The 23,985-nt window shown below is 43.3% G+C and overlaps 1 protein-coding gene across 3 annotated transcripts in view; it reads right to left on the minus strand.

Moving 5' to 3' along the window:
• Positions 1–8,615: 8,615 nt before the first annotated feature.
• LOC110525190 (membrane-associated guanylate kinase, WW and PDZ domain-containing protein 2) overlaps positions 8,616–23,985 on the minus strand; it is a 251,137-nt gene continuing 235,767 nt past the window's right edge. For all 3 annotated transcript variants that reach the window (XM_021605194.3, XM_090235041.1, XM_090235045.1), the window contains 4 exons: positions 11,668–12,001; positions 10,082–10,310; positions 9,480–9,623; positions 8,616–9,305 (listed from right to left, as the gene is read on the minus strand). In XM_021605194.3, coding sequence (XP_021460869.2) covers positions 9,147–9,305; positions 9,480–9,623; positions 10,082–10,310; positions 11,668–12,001 — 866 coding nt within the window. In that variant the 3' untranslated portion in view covers positions 8,616–9,146. The remainder of the gene's footprint in view (positions 9,306–9,479; positions 9,624–10,081; positions 10,311–11,667; positions 12,002–23,985) is intronic.

Here is a 23,985-nt window from a genome sequence, read left to right on the forward strand (position 1 = left end):
AGCCTGTAACTTGACAGTAGGCAGGATGGGGCAATGGACTCATGCTGCTTACATGCTGACTACAACGGGCACGCACATGCTGATTTTGTCCATACACACCAGATGCAATCAGGATACGCTGGTTGAAATATCAAAACAAAATCTGAACCCACTATATTAATCTGGGAACAGGTCGAAACACATGAAACATTCATGGACATTTAGCTAGCTTGCTGTTTCTAGCTAATTGGCCCTGGATATAAACATTGGGTTGTTATTTTACCTGAAATGCACAAGGTCCTTTTTTCGTGTATCTTCGTAGAATTTTGACCAATTTTGAGTCAAACAAAATCGTGTGTTCTCTACTCCGACAATTAATCCACAGATAAAAGGGGAGACTTAGTTTGTTTTGAGTAATTGGCATTTGGCAACCAACTTTAAGGTGCATTACCCCCACCAACTCGGCTGGAGTGTGGAGCTCAATTCAGCTTTCAATCAACCATGTGGGTATATGCTCCTAAAAACCTATGAGGATATTGCAGAGGCGGAATTCTAACTTGGTTCTGTAGTACCAAGTTCTACTTTAGAACCAAGTTCTATTTTAGTGCCTGGCTATGCAGAAGCTCGTTAACGTGCACGAGCAATTTGGATTAAATTATTGAATAACATGTCTGTGTACATTTATTTTGCAACGCTCGCGAACGTAATGCATGTTATGCCAAATCCTGACTCTGCCATCAGCATGACGCAACAGGAACTGCGATTTGCTAGACCAGGCAATGTTTTGCCACTGTTTTTGCCATTGTCCTCTGTTGGTGATCGCGTGCACACTGGAGCTGGTTCTTCTTGTTTTTAGCTGATAGGAGTGGAACCCGATGTGGTCGTCTGCTGCATTAACCCATCCGTGACAAGGTTGTACTGCACCGTTATTTGCTTGTTTGTGGCACACCTGTTAGCTTACACAAATCTTGCCATTCTCATTCGGCCTCTCATTAACAAGCTGTTTTTGCCTACAGGACTGCTGCTGACCGGATGTTTTTTGTTTGTCGCACCATTCTCGGAAAACCCTAGACACTAAATGGCACACTATTCCCTATACAGTGCACTACTTTTGACTAGGGCCCATTTAGGGTGCCACCTGTGATGCACTCTGTGTGTGACAAGATCGGTCTATTACTGAAGAGGGTGTGTGTGCGTGTGTGGGGATGGCCCTGGCCAACACTGAGAGCAGTTTCACTTTACTCCATTGCATAGTTTACTGTGGTGCAGGTCCTCTTCAGACCTGATTGCTTTTTCTACTGAGACCACCACAACCAAACATAAGCCTGATTGTCTCAACACATAAACAGATATTACCATACACACACACTGACACAGAGGCATGCAGTGATGCACACACACACACACACACACACGCACACACAGGTAGGATACACGCCAGCACACACACACGCAGGTAGGATACACGCCAACACACACACACTTGCCCTTACACACACACACACACACACGCATTCACACAAACACACACACAAGAACAGATTTAAATGAGAGTCAGAATGGAGAGAAAGACATGCAGCTTTTCACGAACCGTGTCTTTAGAGTGGCCCATTAGGAAGAAATAGGGTGAGCTTAGCATATCACCTTTCATGCACATGGAGAGGCTGGAAGGTACCATTCCTAAGGGAAGTGGAGTAAAAGCCTATACCAATCATTAGAGTTAAAGCAAAGCGGTTAAAAATACATTTTCACTCGTGTTGTTTCACAAAGGACAGTGTGATAAGCAGAAAGCATCATCAGAAGCTTCTTAGATGTTGTTTCAATGTCGGGTTATCGAAGCAGATTGAATTAGCTAAAGCTTTTGTTGTGTCAGTTAAGGTGTCTTTCAGGTTCCACAGAGCAGTAGCAGTAAGAGTAGGTAACATTTCAGGTATTATCTGCTGTTTATAGCAGACATCATGGTTGTCACATTTGCGGTGGTCTGCATTAGTGTGTGAGAGAGGGAAGCCATGATTACACCATGCATGATTGTGGACTTCAGGAAACAGCAGAGGGAACACCCCCCTATCCACATCGATGGAACAGTAGTGGAGAGGGTAGCAAGTTTTAAGTTCCTCGGCATACACATCACAGACAAACTGAATTGGTCCACTCACACAGACAGCATTGTGAAGAAGGCGCAGCAGCGCCTCTTCAACCTTAGGAGGCTGAAGAAATTTGGCTTGTCACCAAAAGCACTCACAAACTTCTACAGATGCACAATCGAGAGCATCCTGGCGGGCTGTATCACCGCCTGGTACGGCAACTGCTCCGCCCTCAACCGTAAGGCTCTCCAGAGGGTAGTGAGGTCTGCACAACGCATCACCGGGGGCAAACTACCTGCCCTCCAGGACACCTACACCACCCGATGTCACAGGAAGGCCATAAAGATCATCAAGGACATCAACCACCCGAGCCACTGCCTGTTCACCCCGCTATCATCCAGAAGGCGAGGTCAGTACAGGTGCATCAAAGCTGGGACCGAGAGACTGAAAAACAGCTTCTATCTCAAGGCCATCAGACTGTTAAACAGCCACCACTAACATTGAGTGGCTGTCGCCAACACACTGACACTGACTCAACTCCAGCCACTTTAATAATGGGAAATGATGTAAATATATCACTAGCCACTTTAAACAATGCTACCTTATATAATGTTACTTACCCTACATTATTCATCTCATATGCATACGTATATACTGTACTCTATATCATCGACTGTATCCTTATGTAATACATGTATCACTAGCCACTTTAACTATGCCACTTTGTTTACATACTCATCTCATATGTATATACTGTACTCGATACCATCTACTGTATCTTGCCTATGCTGCTCTGTACCATCACTCATTCATATATCCTTATGTACATATTCTTTATCCCCTCACACTGTGTACAAGACAGTAGTTTTGGAATTGTTAGTTAGATTACTTGTTGGTTATTACTGCATTGTCGGAACTAGAAGCACAAGCATTTTGCTACACTCGCATTAACATCTGCTAACTGTCATGTTGTGTCTTGTCTCTGTCCTTTCCCTTCACCCTGTCTCCCTCTGCTGGTCGTTGTTAGGTTACCTTTTCTCCCCCGCTTTCTCCCAGCTGTTCCTTGTCTCCTCTAACTACCCATTCACCCCGTTCCCCACCTGTTCCCTTTTTCCCTCTGATTAGGTCCCTATATCTCTCTCTGTTTCTGTTCCTGTCCTTGTCGGATTCTTGTTTGTGTTTGTGTTTCATGCCTGAGCCAGACTATCGTCATGTTTGCTGTAACCTTGTCCTGTCCTGTCGGAATCTGCCGGTCTATCTGAGCCTACCTATGTTTGGTTATTAAAGAAGCTCTGTTTAAGTTAGTTCGCTTTTGGGTCCTCATTCACTCACCATAACACTAACCATGTGTATGTGACAAATAACATTTGATTTGATTTGATTGATTTGATTTGCATTAACATGTGGTTGTCACCATCCTTCAGGATGATCCGATCACTATCTGATCGAGATTAGTTGCGTATACACATGGTAATAAAATGTGTATCTTATTTGTCCACTGAGTCTGCATTTTAACCAGATACACTGGTCCCTCCTGAATGCAAATGATTTCTACCTGCCTTGGACCTCCCCTTATTACACAAGCTGTGTATATATATCGACAAAAAACAGCACACCTTTATGTTCAATAATTTTATCATTATAGCATACTTTTGTTATCCAACATTTAAGACTGGGGATAATACTGTCCCGATAACCTCGACCTATCCACAGTTGTACAAATTAATATTCAATATTTAATATTCAAATGAATACTCATCCCTAAAAAACTCACCAAACACACCAGCTGAGTATCTGAATGTGTTTACAAAATATAATTAATGCACAATACATTAAAAAAATGACACTTAGGCCCTAATGCACACAGTCAAAACAAAAAGTAGGCTACAGCGCATCTCCGAATGTCACAACACATTTATCCAAATAGGTCTGAACAGAGGGGTGATCTTTACGCATGGATGTTTACGTACACTGCCTTTATAGGACTGTTATCTTGTATTGTAAATAACCTTTGACATTGCTATCTTGTGACGTTGAAGTTGTCTTCACCTCTTTTTTAATGCCACGCCAAACAAAGTTAGATAACGCTTATAAAAATAAGTATATTTATATAAATATAAATATATTTATGAACAGATATCATCCTGAATGACAGAAAATGGTTCTCCCATTCCAACGGCCAACGCCAGTGCAAAATCAAATAACTGAATACATTGTACATAAAAGCCAATGACTGTAATGGTGGGAACCTGATAACCTGACAGTCCTACCACCAGCCTACTGTTTATTCTGGACAGTGCTTTGGAGGATGAAGATACTAAGGGTAAGCTGCTTAGCGTTTCATATACTTTTTTTGGTCATGTCAATAGTCAAATTCAGTTTCTATATCAGATATGAAAATAATAGTGGCTTTTCTTTCGAAATGTTATAAAAGTCCACTCTGGCTAGAGCTAAAGGCAGGCTACAGGAGGACAATTAGGATTACACATTATACCTTGACATACACTTGTAATGCACTGCTCTCTCTGCTGCGAGTCCATCATAGTATGTCCCATGCATACCTAATACATTTGTAATTGAGTTTAAATTCTGTAATGCTGGTAGCTATATCAGTCTATCAACCCTTGATGAGTGAAAGAAAGTGAATAATCACTAATTAATGATTTGGAGGAAAACAAACCACAGACCTTCTTTAGGAAGTCATTTTTTTCCCCCCTTTGGTAAAACTGTTTAGGCTTATACTTAATTAGAATCTGATGCCTGTAATATAATGCAATCGTTTTCAATTATATTTCATTATATTATATTCTGTGAATATTTGAGCATTTTCCAGACAAATCTCGAGCAATAAGGTGTGTATAGTGTATAGTTTTCTGTAAGCATAAGCGAGGCCACTGTCCAATTTAATTTAAAAAAATTAGAGGGTGGAAACTGTGACGTTGGCCTAATGTATTTGCTTTCGTTGTCAGGATTTGTTTACACTTCAAGGTTATCTGTACAAGATTTGTCTTCGACTACCTCCAGAGGTGGTCATGATCTAATCACAATCAGTTCAAAATGCATCTTTTGATTGTCTACACCTGTCGAAAAATGTGGGCAGAATCAGAATGTGGACAAGATCAGGAAAACAGACGCATGTTAGAACCAGGTATAAACAGGGCTAGAGAGAGAGAGAGAGAGAGAGAGAGAAAGTGAGAGAGAGAGAGAGAAACAGAGAGAGTGAATGATCTATGATGAAATTAGACCCAACCAAATCATTACAAAACGAAAAGATAATTACTTGACACATTGGAAAGCATGAACAAAATAACAGAGAAAACTAGAATGCTTTTTGGCCCTAAACAGGGAGCAGACAGCGATAGAATACCTGACCACTGTGACTGACCCAAAATTAAGGAAAGCTTTGACTACGTACAGACTCCGTGAGCATAGCCTTGCTATTGAGAGAGGACGCCGTAAGCAGATCTGGCTCTCAGGAGAAGACATGCACATTGCCCACAACATGAGGTGGAAACTGCACTTCCTCATCTCCTGCCAAATCTATGACTATATTAGAGACACATATGTGACTCATGTGAGGAAACTAGACATATGTCGCTCTCACAGGATCGCAATTTATAACACAGCTTTTTTTTCAAGATATCACAAAGTAGAACTGAAAAGGTGTTGCTCTTCACTTTCTGGAGGAGTTTTGAAATCGGTGGAATTGCACGGTGGAGTTTTATTTTAATTTTTTATTTTACCTTTATTTAACCAGGCAAGTCAGTAAATAACAAATTATTATTTTCAATGATGGCCTAGGAACAGGTTAACTGCCTGTCAGCTTGGGGGTTTGAACTTGCAACCTTCCGGTTACTAGTCCAACACTCTAACCACTAGGCTACCCTGCCGCCCCATGATAGGTAAGGAGATGGAGGAAATTCTGCCTTTTGATTGCAAATATGCAGACCGAGTCAAAAAAAGAACACACAGAAGGCTATTGCATAACACCTGTCTCCGGATTACATCTTCAAACTAAGGCAACAATGGCATCCGTGACAGAGAGGGAGAAGCATCCATCCATTTAAGATAGTCTATCTAGCTACATTTTCAGATATTACACATTTCTAGTTTAGTCAGAAAGTTGTTTTCATTTCAAGTTAAAGCGTACTGTTCGATAGCTAGCCAACGTTAGCTGGCTCGCTTGCTAGCTAACGTGTGTGATCTGTGTACTAATGTTTTTCTTATCTCAAAGTCATTTGCATTGCTAGTTATAGCCTAATGTTAGCTAGCTAGCTAACATTGAACCTGGTTGGTTAGCTACCTACAGATTCATGCAGGGTAGTAATGTTATGAGTTGGGATTATGGTTCATTGTTTAGCAAGCTAGCTATATGTCTAAACAAAGACTCCACTATGCAAGTAACCCTTTCAATAGAATGTTCATGTTGTCACTGTGACAGCTGTCAATAGACGTAGCTGGTAAATTCACTCTGGCTATCTACTCCGATTTCAGAGCACTCGTCTGAGTGTGCCAGAGTGCAGAATAACTGACGAATTTACGGACGCTCAATTGTTGCCAGCAGCACAGTTGCGGTAGCCAACGTTCTGGATAACATAAAAACAGCCTAACCAGCTCTATAGGGTGAGTAAAACGGTCAGAGTGAGCTGTTCTCTCGTTTGCCTGGAAGTAGCTTGCAAGCTAGCCAACGTTAGCCAGTTAGCTTGGGTGCTTGACTGCTGTTGTTAGGTCAGAATGCTTGAATCAACCCTACCTCCTGCGGGGACTAGGGCCTGGGATTAAAATAAATAAATAAATACAATATAAATATAGGGAAAAACACAAGAGAGACCTAAGGCAGCAACAAATTACAACACAGCATGTTAGCAACACAACATGAAAACAACATGGCAGCAACACAACCTCATTGTGATTACCATTATTTGACCATGCTGGTCATTTATGAACATTTGAACATCTTGGCCATGTTCTGTTATAATCCCCACCTGGCACAGCCAGAAGAGGACTGGCCACCCCTCATCACCTGGTTCCTCTTTAGGTTTCGGCCTTTCTATGGAGTTTTTCCTAGCCACTGTGCTTCTACACCTGCATTGCTTGCTGTTTGGGGTTTTAGGCAATGTTTCTGTACAGCACTTTGATATATCAGCTGATGTAAGAAGGGCTATATAAATACATTTGAACATGGTAGTAGCACAAAACATGGTACAAACGTTATTGGGCACAGACAACAGCACTAAGGGCAAGAGGTAGTTAGTAGACCTGGCCAAAGGCCCTCAGAGATACACCAATATTCCTTAGCCGGCCCACAAGAATGGAATGGTCTATCGTATCAAAAGCTTTGGCCAAGTCAATAAAAATAGCAGGACAATATTGCTTAGAATCAAGGGCAATGGTGACATCATTGAGGACCTTTAAGGTTGCAGTAGACAACAATACATCACACAAAGCAGCCACAACTGCTCAGAGTCTTTTAATGAAGAGATTGAGATTAAACTGTCCAGTTTGAGTATTTGTCGCAGCTCGTTCCAGTCGTTAGCTGCAGCCAACTGAAAAGACGAGCGACTCAGGGATGTGTGTGCTTTGGGAACCTTTAACAGAATGTGACTGGCAAAACGTGGAGGAAGAGGGCTGCAGTAGATATCTCAGATAGGGGGGAGTGAGGCCTAAAAGGGTTTGGTAAATAAGCATCAACCAATGGGTCAAGTTTAAGTTTAATCCAATTCTTTAGCACCTTGGACGCAGTAACTGCCTGCAGGGAGAAACTTTGTAGCGTGGCAGGGGAAAAACAGGGAGGAGCATCGGGGCTAGTCGCATTAGAAGGGGTGGGAGATGAGGAAATGTTGGACTGGCAAGGAGGCATGGCTGAGTGAAATAGGTATCCTGACTTAATGAAGTGGTGATTAAAAAGCTCAGCCGTGTGCTTCTTGTCAGTAACAAACATCAACATTAAGGGACATGGGCAGCTGTGAGGAGGAGGGTCTATTCTCCAGGTCTTTAAATGTTTTCCAGAACTTCTTGGGGTTAGACCCACAGAGAGAGACCAGCTCTTTAAAGAAACTAACTTTGTTCTTCCGGATAGCCTGAGTGCACTTATTTCTCATTTGGCTGAATGATAGCTAGTCTGCTTGAGTATGCGTGTGCCGAGCCTTTCGCCTAAGGCAATTCTTGAGGTAATTCTTAAGAGAGTGTGAACGATACTGAATGGGTGTAGACAAAGAAGAGCTCTCCAGTAGGTGTACCAAAACATTCAAGGCCATCTTCCCAAAAGTGAGGTTACAAGTTTATCAACTTCCAAAGCAGAATTACCTTCCCATTGTTTCTCATCTGTAGTGTATGATATACCATTTTCTATCTCTGAGTCTCTACTTTTATGCAATGTAAAAACACCATTTCAAATTTTGCTACATCAGACAGAATCGAGCCGGTAGGACACATATTTCCCTCAGATTGCACAGACTCAAAGAATTCAAAAACAAATCCAATTCTGTTAAACTCCCTATGGGTGAAATACCACAGTGTGCCAGAGCAGAAACCAGTGAAGAACAAACACGATTGTAAATACAACCCATATTTATGTTTATTTATTTTCCCTTTTTTACTTTAACTATTTGCACATCGTTACCACACTGTATTTAGCCATAATATCACATTTGAAATGTCTCTATTCTTTTGGAACTTTTGTGAGTGTAATGTTTACTGTTCATTATTTAATGTATATTTCACTTTTGTTTATTATCTATTTCACTTGGTTTGGCAATGTGAACATATGTTTCCCATGCCAATAAAGCACTTGAATTTTATTGAAACACAGACAGAGATAGCGACAGAGAGAGACAGAGACAGAGACAGAGAGAGAGAGAGAGAGAGTGAGAGAGAGAGAGAGAGAGAGAGGAGATAGAGAGAGTGAGCGATGATGGGAAACAAGAGAGACATTTTTTTTAAACTAGCACAAGAGAGAGATTGTCAACCAAAAAGAGATTGAGAAAGAAAGATATATGCACAAAGATATATTCTCTCTCTATAGAGAGAGAAAAATTATAAAGCGAGAGAGGGAAAGAGAGAGAAAAAAATTAAGATGGGGGTTTATTTGGGGGGAGACCCACCATACTCAGGCACTTGTCCCGTGCCTCTCTTTAGCAACAGTCTCACCCGCCTGCACCCCGCCTTGATCAACTCAATGGCCCGGGCATGAGTCATGTCCCGGGTACTGTCACCATTTATCTCAATGATTTGATCCCCCACCTGAGAGAGAGAAATAGCGAGAGGGATAGTGAGAGAAAAGAAACAAAGCCATAAAAAAGAGAGTAAAGATGGGACAGGATGAACAGAGACTTGTCAAATTATATGAAGTACCGCATTGCTATTGGGCAAGAATGTTGCTGTGTTGCAGTCAGGACAGGAAGTGATGTCCCTCACCCTCATTCTGCCATTGTGGATGGCTGGCCCATCCTCTGCAAGCCGCAAAACAAACAGATCCATCTTGTACTCCCGTCCCCCACGAATACTGAAGCCAAAACCCTTCACACTCTTCTCCAGCTCTACCGTGAAGTAGTCAAAGTTCTGTGCACAGCACACAACCAAGAAGCAGCATTCATAAAACAATATAGCCAATACATAGTCAACTTAGTCAACCTGTCTGTAGTCTGGGATGTGTAGTTTTACATGCTGTCTGTAATATGGGATTCTGGGTTATGTTGTCTTACCTGTGGTGTCCAGTAGAGGATTCTGGGATGTACAGACTTACCTGTGGTCTGAAGTCTGGGGGAAACTGCTCTAAAGGGAACTGTCTGTCCACTAAGTATTTTCTGAAATAGGGGATTCTCGGATATGTAGTCTCAACTGTGATGTTTAGTAGGGGATTCTAGGATGTGCAGTCTTATCTGTGGTCTGAAGTCCAGGGGGAACTGCACCAATGAAAGCTGTGCATATTTTGACTGTTTGTACTAGTGAATTCTGGAGTATGTAGTCGTACATATGGTGTGTACTGCAGTAATGCCTTCTGGGATGTGCAGTCTTACCTGTGGTCTGAAGTCAGGTGGAAACTGTGCAAGAGGGAACTGTGCAGCGAGTGTTGTCGAGTGTTGTCTGTAGTCGATGAGGGGAGGAGGGTGACGATAATCCAGTGTGGGCGGCTGCCGGTAATCAGCCACCGGAGGATGCCGGTAGTCGACAGGGGGCTGCCGGTAGTCGGTGAACGGAGGCTGGCGGATATCCGGTTTCACGTCCTGCCTGGCTTTCACCTCTGACCTGTAGACACCAAACAAATATGAGGTTGAGAAAGAGTGTGCGTATTCCCTATATAATGCAAGTGCATACACAAACACACAAGAACCCTTCACGGTGGCAGCTCTCTCTCTGGGTGTGACAGAGAACATAAGCCTTCCGCTTGGGCGCCATGTATTAAACACACACATCCGTAAATGTATACAAACATCCACAATCTTAGCATACGTTCACCTACCCTGCACACATACAACCCAAGTGCACGCTCTCGCTAATTGGAAAAGCATGCACACAGGCAGGCTCATGCACGTCACACACACACACACACACACACACACACACACACACACACACACACACACACACACACACACACAAAATGCTATGTAATATCTCTGTCATTCCCAAACGGCACAGGAAAAGCATCCTCTTAACTGTAGTCGTAATGACTGACACTGACAGACAGCGTCACGCATTCCTCCATCCTAACAGGAGATGATTGTGGACTACAGGAAAAGGAGGACTGAGCACATCCCCATTTTCACCGACGGGGCTGCAGTGGAGTAGGTTGCTAGCTTCAAGTTCCTTGGCGTCCACATTGCCAACAAACTGACATGGTCCAAGCAAACCAAGACAGTTGTGAAGAGGGCACGACAAAACCTATTCCCCCTCAGGAGACTGAAAAGATTTGGCATGGGTCCTCAGATCCTCAAAAGGTTCTTCAGCTGCACCAGAGAGCTTCCTGACGGGTTGCATCACTGCCTGGTATGGTAACTGCTCGGCCTCTGACCGCAAGCACTACTGAGGGTAGTGCGTATGGACCAATACATCACCAGGGCCAAGCTTCCTGCCATCCAGGACCTCTCTACCAGGTGGTGTCAGAGGATGGCCATAAAAATTGTCAAAGACCAGCCACCGTAGTCAGACTGTCCTCTCTGCTACCGCACCGCAAGCGGTACCGGAATCTAGGTCCAAGAGGCTTCTAAACAGCTTCTACCCACAAGCCATAAGACTCCTGAACATCTAATGAAATGGCTACCCAGACTATTTGCATTGTCCCCCCCCCCCCTCTTTTACGCCGCTGCTACTGTGTTATTATCTATGCATAGTCACTTTAATAACTCTACCTACATGTACATATAACCTCGACTAACCGGTGCCCCTGGACACTGACTCTGTACCGGTACCCCCTGTATATAGCCTCGAAATTGTTATTTAACTGCTGCTCCTTAATTATGTGTTACTTTTACTTCATACTTTTTAAAGTATTTTCCTAAACTGCAAACTGCATTGTTGGTTATGGGCTTGTAAGTAAGCATTTCAGTGTAAGGTCCGGTGTTCGGTGCATGTGACAAATAAAATTTGATTTGAATTGAAATACCTGCCGTCGTGGAGGTAGAGCGGGGGAGGGTGGCCGGGTGGCTGGGCGACCGGGCTCTGCTGGGTGCCTGCCGGGCTGGGCTGGGCGTCCGCTCCTGGGGTAGGCTGTGTGGCTGCTGCTGGTTCTTGGCCTGGCTGGTCTGGTGTTTGGCCGGGCAGAGCTGGTGGTGCTGGGCCTTCCTGGGTGGTGGTTGTTTGTCCCAGCTGGGCTGGTGCATGACCCGGCTGGGATGCTCCTTGGCTGGGCTGGTTGACTATGGGGCTTGGCTGGGCCTGGGGGCTGTGTTTCTGGGTCATGGGGCTCTGCTTATCTGAGCTGGGCCTCGAGTGGGGATCTAAGATGGAGAGATGGAGTTGTGTTTCACTATATTTGATCATTCCAATATATTGGTATCACTTCGCGGCAGAGGGATACATCTGAGATGAGGATTTACAGACTTACTCCCGTATACACTTGTGTCACGGCTGGGGTCCGCCCCTATATGTAGATCCCATGGCAGCGGCACACGCACTTTTTCATTTTCACGGCGGACGTCCATATGGTTTGAGGTACAAACTTTCTGAAGTTCGCTTGGTAAGTCACTGGTAAGTGTAATATCTTGCGTGGAAGTATACTCACTGGCTGTTTGTAGCCTGGAGCAGCTGGCCACATGGCCAGCCCCTCCTCTAGAGTGCTCCACTCGCTGCGCGCGGTTGATCTGTATCTTCCGCACGTGGTTTGTCGTGCTTGTTTCGTTAGCTGGAGCCTACATCCCTAAGTGGTGCAGCACCTGTGGGACAAGTTTGTGAGAGTGCAGGTGAACCTGTTTGCCTCCCTGGACAATGAACACTGCCCCCTGTGGTACTCCATTTTGGAGCCACCAGGGCCTCTGGGCTTGGATGCTCTGGCTCACGATTGGCCAGGGATGGAGCTTATGCATTCCCCCCTTTTCCTCTGATCCAGGCTGTGCTGGACAGGACCAGGATGGCAGAGCATCGTCTGCTTCTGGTGGCCCCATACTGGTCCAGAAAACTCTGGTTCAGCCTTCTCTTGTCACTGTTGTCTGGGACACCTTGGCACCTTCCCCTGAGACTGGACCTGCTGTCTTAGGTCGGGGGAACTCTCTGGCATCTGAGGCCGCACCGCCTCAGTCTGTGGACTTGGCCACTGAACGGCACCAATGGTCCATGCTAGGACTACAGGAGGGTGTAATGACCACCATACAGAGCGCAAGGGCGCTGATTACAACCGCGGCATACCAGTTGCGCTGACGGTTGTTCTGCTCTTGGTGCACTGGTATTGAGGTTGTGCCCGAGTCATGCGGGGTGCAGTATGTCCTCCAATACCTGCAGTCTCGCTTGGATGAGGGCTTGGCAGCCTCTACACTGAGAGGGTATTTGGCTGTTATATCTGCCTGTCATGCGGGGTGGATGGACAGGCCAGTGGGTCGCCATCCCTTGGTCTCCAGATTTATGAAGGGAGTTCGTCGCATGCGTCCAACTAAGACCTGATCAATGGCGATCTGGGGTCTATATATAGGGGCGGACCCCAGCCTTGACACAGGTTTACACGGGAGTAAATCTGGAAATCCTCACCTTTGACATTTCCCTCCGCTGCGGAGTGATACCAATATATTGGAGTGATCCACATAGCTCACATAACCGTGGTTACATATGTAACCTTCATTATCATGTGTGGCGTGCAGCAGGTCAGCCACCAGAGGGAGACTCATCAAGGCCTGGTGACAGATGGAGTCTACATCATGATGGCTCCCTCTGCTGGACGTGCCAGGTCTCGACGTGCCAGGTCTCCGGCCAGGGCTAATTGGGGCTGATTGTGTTTGGTGAGTAATCAAGGGGCTGATTGCTCACCAGCTGGACGAGTCCCGTAAAGCTGCCAGAAGGGCAGCACATGGGAGAGGGGACTGGGGGAAGAGAGGTTACTCCCGTATAGTTGTGCTCAGTGCCAGAGATAACGAAGGGAGCTCAGTTTTGTTCCCCCTAGGATACAGCAAGACCTCGGGGCCCAGAAGACGGTATCCTGGAGAAGATCTCCTGGAGGAGACCTATTATTTTATTTTTGGATGTTACTTGAATAGACACCCTTGAAACCAAGCTAATCCAACTCTGTCCATGTCTGATCTGTGTAAATGTCTTGACCAAACCCCCTGGTCTGCCACACATGGTAACAACAGAGTTTTTAAATTTTTAGTTTTTCCTCCCCAATTTTCGTGATATCCAATTGGTAGTTACAGTCTTATCCTATCGCTGCAACTCCCATACAGACTCGGTAGAGCGAAGGTCGAGAGTCATGCATCCCCCGAAACACGACCCTGCCAAGCCGCACTGCTTCTTTACACACTGCTCGTTTAACCCGGAAGCCAGCCTCACCAATGTCTCGGAGGAAAGGATTTATTTGTGAAGACATTAAGATATAAACGGGGGACATACATTAATATAATTCATGACTGGACTGACTGACTGCTTGGAGTCTTTACAGATTTGCAAATATCGTGTGACATAAAACACTACCTTTCTTTCCTTACATTTTTGACTCAGATGTTTGTTGTTATTTCATATACTAAGCATTTACTAACAATTGAATTACACATTGACCTTGATCCTGTGAAATTCCAGGATATTGCTGTCAGACTCTTGTCCTGTATGGAGATCTCGGAAATGTACTGTAATCTCGTAACATTTCGTATCACCCTATGTTAGGGTGTGAAAACAGTTTTCATGGACACACATATCCAAAATAATGTATGTGATTGCAAATTCCAATGCTTCAAACAGAAAGAGTAAATATGATTAATTTAAAAAAATCGATACTGTCATTAAAAGGTTTCTTCAATAATGACGTATAATAGTTGTTTATGTGGGGACATTATTGCGCAGCATCAGCTGATTCAGGAAAGGAAAACATTTCTGAATGACAGTCAAATGATAAAGGGCTTGTGTGATACTGCACGTGATTTAACAACAGCCAAAGTGCTGGAACTAATGTTGATCTCGAGGATTGACAGAACATTTGTTTCTATGTTGTTATGTTGGTCAAAATAATTAGCCTATTTCATCGACAACATTAAATCAAGATTCCTGAGGTAAGACCCGAGTTAAAATGGAGCAATCGGGAATGTGAAAACAGTCTGTTTATTAGCTCTTAAAAAATTAAAAGTTGCTTGTTTTTTTATTTTTACATATAAAGCCAAAAAAAAACGTGATATTTTGACGCTCAAATATGTGTGGGGTTAAATGTGGAATGCCTGGTCAAGTGTACAGCCAACACTTCCTGTCCTTTCAAAGTAGGAGGTCATCCTTCTAACGCCATTCTATGAATCTATTATCTATTAATTAATTGATTAACCCCCTAAGGTTGATGTCTGCGCCCCCACGGAAATCTAGTTAGCGTTATAAAAAATCCCCATAAAAATCTGTCAGTTTAAGCTAGAGATCTGTTTTTTTGCATTTTAGACAGGGCTTAGACTCTAATGGGTTAATAACTGCCCATACCATATTGACTTATTAACTAACCATTGTTACTGTAAATGGTTAGCCTATCTGCCAACTTCTGTCTATGGCGTCCAAACAGTTTGGGCTACACAATACCCATACAGTGCCACAGTGCCAAGATAAGATTTCTCAATTTCTGCATAAGATGTAGTTTGTATTGGCTTATTAATGAACTGCTGTTACTGTAAATGGTTATCTAACTGATATACTATACTGTATCCTAGTTACCTAGTTAACCATGGTTAATCTTATTCAATTATGCTAAAGCCAAAACAACAGTATCGATTGCTAGAATAAAAATATGCCCTAGCTATAGTTAGCCAGTGGTTGCACATCTAACTAGCTGGAATGAAGCAATAGTAGACAAGTAAAAAATATAATTTCACTTTTTACAGCAGGTCTCCAGCCTCCAGACCTGTCTGATCAGCCTGATAGGGTGTCCAGCTTACACCTATGCAAATCAGAGTGTGTATAGCACTGGACTTAAACATCCAACCAATGCCTCAAGTGTCGTGCTGTAGGTCCACCACACACCTGAAGAGTTGTGGGGTCCCGTCCAGAAACAACCCCTACCCCTGGACACTTCTGGAAATCTAAAAATAATTGGACAGGTCTAAGCAATACTACCAAGTCTATAGGGATTTCGCTATACCTGCAATAACATCTGCTAAACACGTGTATGTGACCAATAAAATTTGATATCGGAGGGTAAGCTGGAGATTTCACCATGTCACCATCCAACAGTCTCTCTCAGATTTCCACAAGTGTCTCAAATCTGGGCAGTAGGGTCTAAGGGTGGTTTCTGAACAGGCCATGGTAGTATGGTATCTTAGTCATTCTGGCTGCTCAGTCATGATAGCTGTTAAATACTTGCTTCCTTGATTTGTTGCATCCTCCCCCTCACCTTCTTCTCCAATGGGTTTTCAGGAGGAGGCAAGGAGAGCAGTTAGAAAATGTGGTTAGAAAACAGTGCAAGTGGTGGGCTATGCAAAGAGATGGGTGAAGTGACATGCCTTGCAAAATACTCATTAATAAATGTAAAGTCCCTAAACTCGGCTTCTTAGTCCCTAAAAGTCCCTAAACTGCTGATAGCCCATCAAGGGTCGATGGCTTCTTTTGTATTCCAATTTATTGCAAAGGCTGCTAAAACCATTTATACCTGGCCCACAGCCTTGTTGCGTACTTACAGTACAGTGCACTTTTACTCCATTCTCTGCCTGACTCTCAACAAATGCCACCAGATTATTATTTTTTATTGTAACATCTATTCCGTAACATTCCACAAGTAAATTTAGTAAATAAAATACATACATTAAATAGTCTTGAAAATATGTTAAATCTTTATTTATTTATTTTTTATCTGTGGATAGTAGCCGAGGCTTTATGGCTTCGCCATCAACTTGTAAATTTACTAGACATCACCTGCGTATATTCAGTCATCACATATATTTTAAGAATATAATGTAATATAACAGAACATTTTTGTTACTCTTATAATACAAACCTTACAGTGTAACAACAGTTTTAGTAAGTAATAGGCTACATACAGTCCAGTTACAGCTTCTTCTGACAAAGTGAGCGAGTGGAACAGCGGAATAGCAAATTTTACAAAATTGATCTAAATTCAATCACCCTCTTTTTATTTCTCCTAATCATTCAGTTCATTCAAATTCAATGATAATACATTTTGTCAATCCCATTCAACAACTCCAAAACGCTTTGGCAAATGCTCCAAAGGGATAAACTGAAATAACATGATATAGGTTAATTAAATAATCGAAAGGAAAAATTTGATTATTTATTAGCCTAGTGGATATAAGTACGGTAGACATATCATGTGAATGAGGCCTCAGGTAAAATCATTGTCAAAGAGATATTGTTGATTGACAAACAAGTGCAGCCACCAGCCAGCCTTAGCTCGGACAGCACCTGACAGTCTGCACAGCGCGATATCAATCCAGAGCATATCGGACTGCTTCTCTCTACCATGTCACCGGATTCCGGCCACTCTGGATTATTACACCAGATCATCGCAGCTAGCTAGCTGCAAACAACTAACGCCTCTGTCCCGAAGCAAGCACCAGCTAGCCTTGAGCTAGCCTCGAGCTAGGCCCATATACCAGCTAATTCTAGGGCTACAATACCTCCATTGCTAACTGGCCTGGACCCTTTATTGTTGACACAGAGCCCCGACGATTCATCATGACTGGACTGCCAACGTGATCACCCGATGTGGTCTCAACAGGCTGTGTTCCCTGCTCGCCTAGCGTAGTAGTGACTACCAAACGGCACCCTGACTCACCTATTGCTGCTCTTTGACCCTATGATCACTCGGTTACACAGCTGATGCCCCCTGGACTGTTTCAATAACACGGTACCTTATTTTGTTTACCTGTTTCCCCAGCCTTGAACTAGGGTCCTGTATGTACCCAACTGACCAGCTCTGCCCATTTGTTGCCATTTACCCGTTGTTGTATTATCTCTCCTGATCAACACCTCTCTAATGCCAATATGCCTTGTCTACTGCCGTCTTGGCTAGTTCTTATTGTTTAATTTCCCTGTAGAGCCCTCAGTCCCCCTCAAAATGCCTTATTAAATGCCTCACAATGTCTCCTCCTCTGTTTCTATGGTGATATAGAGGTTAACCCAGGCCCTGTAGCCCCCAGTTCCACTCCTATTCCCCAGGCGCTATCATTTGTTGACTTCTGTAACCGTAAAGCCTTGGTTTGATGCATGTTAACATCAGCAGCCTCCTCCCTAAGTTTGTTTTATTCACTGCTTTAGCACACTCCGCCAACCCTGATGTCCTAGCCGTGTCTGAATCCTGACTTAGGAAGGCCACCAAAAATTCAGAAATTTAAATCCCCAACTACAACATTTTCCGCCAAGATATTTTATTTATTTTTATTTTTATTTCACCTTTATTTACTCAGGTAAGCTGGTTGAGAACAATTCTCATTTGCAACTGTGACCTGGCCAAGATAAACGCAAAGCAGTTCGACACATACAACAACACAGTTACATATGGAATAATCAAACATAGTCAATAATACAGTAGAAAAAGTATATATACAGTATGTGCAAATGAGGTACGATAAGGGAGGTAAGGCAATAAATAGGCCATTAAACACTGGAATGTTAGGTGTGCAGAAGTTGAATGTGCAAGTAGAGATACTGGGGTGCAGAGGAGCAAGATAAATAAATAAATACAGTATGGGGATGAGGTAGTTGGAAGGGCTTTTTATAGAACTGCCAAAGGGGGTGGAGTTGAATCTACTGCAGCGATAGCCTGTAGAGTTCTGTCATGCTATCCAGGTCTGTTCCCAAACAGTTCGAGCTTCTACTTTTAAAAATCCACCTTTCCAGAAATAAGTCTCAATGTTGCCACTTTTAATAGACCCCCCTCAGCCCCCAGCTGTGACCTGGACACCATATGTGACTTAATTGCCCCCCATTTATCTTCAGAGTTTGTACTGTGAGGTGACCTAAACTTGTATATGCTTAACACCCCAGCTGTCCTACAATCTAAGCTAGATGCTCTCAATCTCACACAAATGATCAAGGAACCTACCAGGTACAACCCTAAATCCGTAAACACGTGCACCCTCATAGATATTATCTTGACCATCCTGCCCTCTAAATACACCTCTGCTGTCTTCATCCAGGATCTCAGCGATCACTGCCTCATTGCCTGCATTCGTAATGGGACCGCAGTCAAAAGACCACCCCTCATCACTGTCAAATGCTGCCAGAATAACAACCTATCCCTCAATGTAACCAAGACTAAGGAGATGATTGTGGACTACAGGAAAAGGAGGACAGAGAACGCCCCCAATGTCATTGATGGGGCTGTAGTGGAGCAGGCTGAGAGCTTCAAGTTCCTTGGTGTCCACATCACCAACAAACTAGAATGGTCCAAACACACCAAGACAGTTGTGAAGAGGGCACGACAAAGCCTAATCCCCCTCAGGAATCTAAAAAGATTTGGCCCCTCCTTTACGCAACTGCTACTCTCTGTTCATCATATATACATAGTCACTTTAACCATATCTACACGTACATACTACCTCAATCAGCTCGACTAACTGTATGTAGCCTCGCTACTATTTTTCACCGTCTATTTTACTGTTGTTTTCATTTCTTTACTTACCTATTGTTCACCTAATACCTTTTTTCACTGTTGGTTAGAGCCTGTAAGTAAGCATTTCACTGTTGTATTCGGCGAACTTGACAAATAAACTTTGATTTGATTTAAAATACTTCAGCGAGCAGGCCTTTCTCTAATCGACCTGGCCCGGGTATCCTGAAAGGATATTGACCTCATTCCATCAGAAGAGGATGCCTGGTTATTCTTTAAAAGTTCTTTCCTCACCATCTTAAATAAGCATGCCCCATTCAAAAAATGTAGAACTAAGAACAGATATAGCCCTTGGTTAACTCCAGACTTGACTGCCCTTGACCAGCACAAAAACATCCTGTGACGTACTGCATTAGCATCGAATAGCCCCCGCGATATGCACATTTTCAGGGAAGTTAGGAACAAATATACACAGGCAGTAAGGAAAGCAAAGGCTAGCTTTTTCAAACATACATTTGCATCCTGTAGCATAAACTCCAAAAAGTTCTGGGACACTGTAGTCCAAGGAAAATAAGAGCACCTCATCCCAGCTGCACACTGCACTGAGGCTAGGAAATACTGTCACCACCAATAAATTTACAATAATCGAGAATTTCAATAAGCATTTTTCTACAGCTGGCCTTGCTTCCCACCTGGCTACCCCTACCCCGGTCAACAGCTCTGCACCCCCCACAGCAACTTGCCCAAGCCTCCCTATCAGCCACGCTCAATGTCCTAAAATACATCATAAACGCCATCGATAAAAGACAATACTGTGCAGCCGTCTTCATCAAGCTTTCGACTGTCAATCACCACATTCTTATTGGCAGACTCAACAGCCTTGTTTTCTCAAATGACTGCCTCGCCTGGTTCACCAACTACTTCTCAGATAGAGTTCAGTGTGTCAAATCGGATGGAATGTTGTCCGGACCTCTGGCAGTCTCTATGGGGGTGCCACAAGGTTAAATTCTTGGGCAGTCTTTTCTCTGTACACATCAATGATGTCACTCTTGCAGCTGGTGATTCTCTGATCCACCTTCATGCAGATGACACCATTCTGTATACTTCTGGCCTTTCTTTGGATACTTTGTTAAACCTCCAGACGAGCTTCAATGCCATACAACACTCCTTCCGTGGCCTCCAACTGCTCTTAAATGCATGTAAAACTAAATGCATGCTCTCAACCGATCGCTGCCCGCACCCACCCACCCGTCTAGCATCACTACTCTGGACGGTTCGGACTTAGAATATGTGGAAAATTACAAATACCGAGGTGTCAGGTTAGACTGTAAACTCTCCTTCCAGACTCACATTAAGCATCTCCAATCCAAAATTAAATCTAGAAACGGCATCCTATTTCACAACAAAGCATCCTTCACTCATGCTGCCAAACATACCCTCGTAAAACTGACTATCGTACCGATCCTTGACTTCGGCGATGTCATTTACAAAATAGCCTCCAACACTCTACTCAGCAAATTGGATGTAGTCTATCACAGTGCCATTCACTTTGTCACTAAAGCACCATATACTACCCACCACTGTGACCTGTATGCTCTCGTTGGCTGGCCCTCGCTTCATATTCGTCAGCAAACCCACTGGCTCCAGGTCCTCTATGAGTCTTTGCTAGGTAAAGCCCAGCCTCATCTCAGCTCACTGGTCACCATAGCAGCACCCACCCGTAGTATGAGCTCCAGCAGGTATTTCTCACTGGTCATCCCCAAAGGCAGCTCCTCGTTTGGCCGCCTTTCCTTCCAGTTCTCTGCTACCAATGATTGGAACGAAATGCAAAAATAACTGACGCTGGAGTCTTATATCTCCCTAACTTTAAGCATCAGCTGTCAGAGCAGCTTACCGATCATTGAACCTGTACACAGCCCATCTGTAAATAGCCCACCCAACTACCTCATCCCCATATTGTTATTTATTGTTTTGCTCCTTTGCACCCAGTATCTCTACTTGCACATACATCTTTTGCAAATCTATCACTCCAGTGTTTATTTGCTAAATTGCAATTATTTCACCACCATGGCCTATTTCTTACCTTACCTCCTTACACCATGTGCACACACTGTATATAGACTTGTGTTATTGACTGTACGTTTGTTTAACTGAGAAGTTGTTTGTGTTGCACTGCTTTGCTTTATCTTGGCCAGGTCGCAGATGTAAATGAGAACTTGTTCTCAACTGGCCTACCTGGCTAAATATAGGTTAAATAATTTTTAAAAATAAAATAGATTACAATGTTATTTTTCTGCCTGTTTGGAACACAATTAACCAAATTGTAAAGCCTTTAATACAGCACAACAAAGTTCCAAAACAGACAGATTTGTTAAATGGTTTTATCCTACATTTTGCGGATGCATAAGGCTTGGTGATCACAGAATCAGTAGGATATATAAAAAAAACACCCAAATAGGAACAGAAGCATAGGGCTGAGTGACTCACTCATTCCTGGACTTCGTTCCAAATAAGTTATATAATAATGCAGGGTTAGAGACTCATTCTTTATGATTTTCTTTAGTATACACAGTCTCTCCTCTTGTTACAGCTCATTCCGTTTGAATTATGTGGATTATAATAAATTGATAAACAGTGCATTCGGAAAGTATTCAAACCCATTTACTTTTTCCACATTTTGTTACTTTACAGCCTTATAAAATTGATGAAATTTTCCACATCAATCTATACACAATAGCCCATACTGACAAAGAGAAAACAGGTTTTTAGAAGTGTGTGCGAATAAAAAAACAGAAGTACATTATTTATATAGGTATTCAGACCCTTTGCTATGAGACTCGAAATTGAGCCCAGGTGCATCCTGTTTCCATTGATCATCCTTGAGGTGTTTATACAACTTGATTGGAGTCCACCTGAGGTAAATTCAATTGATTGGACATGATTTGGAAAGGCACACCTGTCTATATAAGGTCCCACAGTTGACAGTGCATGTCAGAGCAAAAACTAAGCCATGAGGTCGGGGGAATTGTGTGTAGAGGTCTGAGACAGGATTGTGTCAAGGCACAGATCTGGGGAAGGATACCAAAACATTTACGCAGCATTGAAGGTCCCCAAGAACACAGTGGCCTCCATCATTCTTAAATGGAACTAGTTTGGATCCACAAAGACTCTTACTAGAGCTGGCCGCTCAGCCAAGCTGAGCAATAGAGGGAGAGGGCCTTGGGCGGGAATTTGACTCTGACAGAGTTCCAGAGTTCCTCTGTTGAGATGGGGAAAACCTTCCAGAAGGACATCCATCTCTGCAGCACTCCACCAATCAGGCCTTTATGGTAGAGTGGCCAGATGGAAGCCACTCCTCAAAAGGCACATGTAAAAGGCAGCCCACTTGGACTCTCAGACCATGAGAAACAAGATTCTCTAGTCTGATAAAACCAAGATTGAGCTCTTTGGCCTGAATGCCAAGCATCATGTCTGTAGGAAACCTGGCATCTTCCCTGCAGTGAAGGTGGCAGCATCATGCTCTGGGGATGTTTTTCAGCGGCAGTGACTGGGAGACTAGTCAGGATCAAGAGAAAGATGAACGGAGAAAAGTACTGAGAGATCTTTGCTAAAAACCTGCTCCAGAGCGCTCTGGACCTCAGACTGGGGCGAAGGTTCACCTTCCAGAAGGACAACAACCCTAAGCACACAGCCAATACAGCGCAGAAGTGGCTTTGAGACAAGTCTCTGAATGTCCTTGAGTTGCCCAGCCAGAGCCCAGACTTGAACCTGATCAAACGTCTAAAATAGCTGTTCAGCGATGTTCCCCATCTAACCTGACAGAGCTTGAGAGGAACTTCAGAGAAGAATGGGAGAAACCCCCCAAATACAGGTGTGCCAGGCTTGTAGCGTCATACCCAAGAAGACTTGAGACTGTAATGACTGCCAAAGGTGCTTCAACAAAGTTCTGAATAAAGGGTCTGAATTCTTACCTGAATGTGTTTTCAATGTTAAAAAAAAATGTAAAAATGTGTTTTGCTTTGTCATTAAGGGGTATTGTATGTAAATTGATGAGGGAAAAAAACGATTTAATCCATTTTAGAAAAAGGCTGTAACGTAACACAATGTAAAAAATGTCAAGGGGTCTGAATACTTTTCCGAATGCACTGTATATGAACAGCGTGATGTGTAAATCTGGCTTCTCTCTGCTATCTACATGATCTATCATCAATGCTCAGGGTGGGGACAGATAGCTCATCTCAGTAAGAGCGCAGTTCATCTCATTTAGGTAACGTCTTTTTCTTGTGACGGGTAGGCCTACATTTGCTGCAGTATAGCCTATACTGCACTATTAGAAAAAAAGGCTGCTATCTACAACCAAAAGGGGTTATTTTGCTTTCCCCATAGAAGAACCCTTTGAAGAACCCATTTTGCTTCCAGGTATAACCCTTTTGGTTCCAGGTAGAACCCTTTCCACAGAGGGTTCTACATGGAACTGAAAATAGTTATGTCTGGAACGTAAAAGGGTTCTTCAATGAGGACAGCCACAGAACCCCTTTGGAACCCTTTTTTCTACGAGTGTACTAATTTACACATCTCCATCTGGCTTTTGGGGTCACTGTATTTGTTTTATTGTAAAGAAGATTCTTTAATTGTAGCTGCAGCAATTTTAAACAGCTACTAACTTGCGTATCTTTGCATTAAATCAGTGCATACACGAGCACTCTCTCCACTTCCATTCAACTTGCATCCAAAATAGATGATCCTGTT

The sequence above is a fragment of the Oncorhynchus mykiss genome, chromosome 1 (genome assembly GCF_057628025.1).
Source record: "Oncorhynchus mykiss isolate SJ-2025 chromosome 1, ASM5762802v1, whole genome shotgun sequence".
Classification (NCBI taxonomy): domain Eukaryota; kingdom Metazoa; phylum Chordata; class Actinopteri; order Salmoniformes; family Salmonidae; genus Oncorhynchus; species Oncorhynchus mykiss.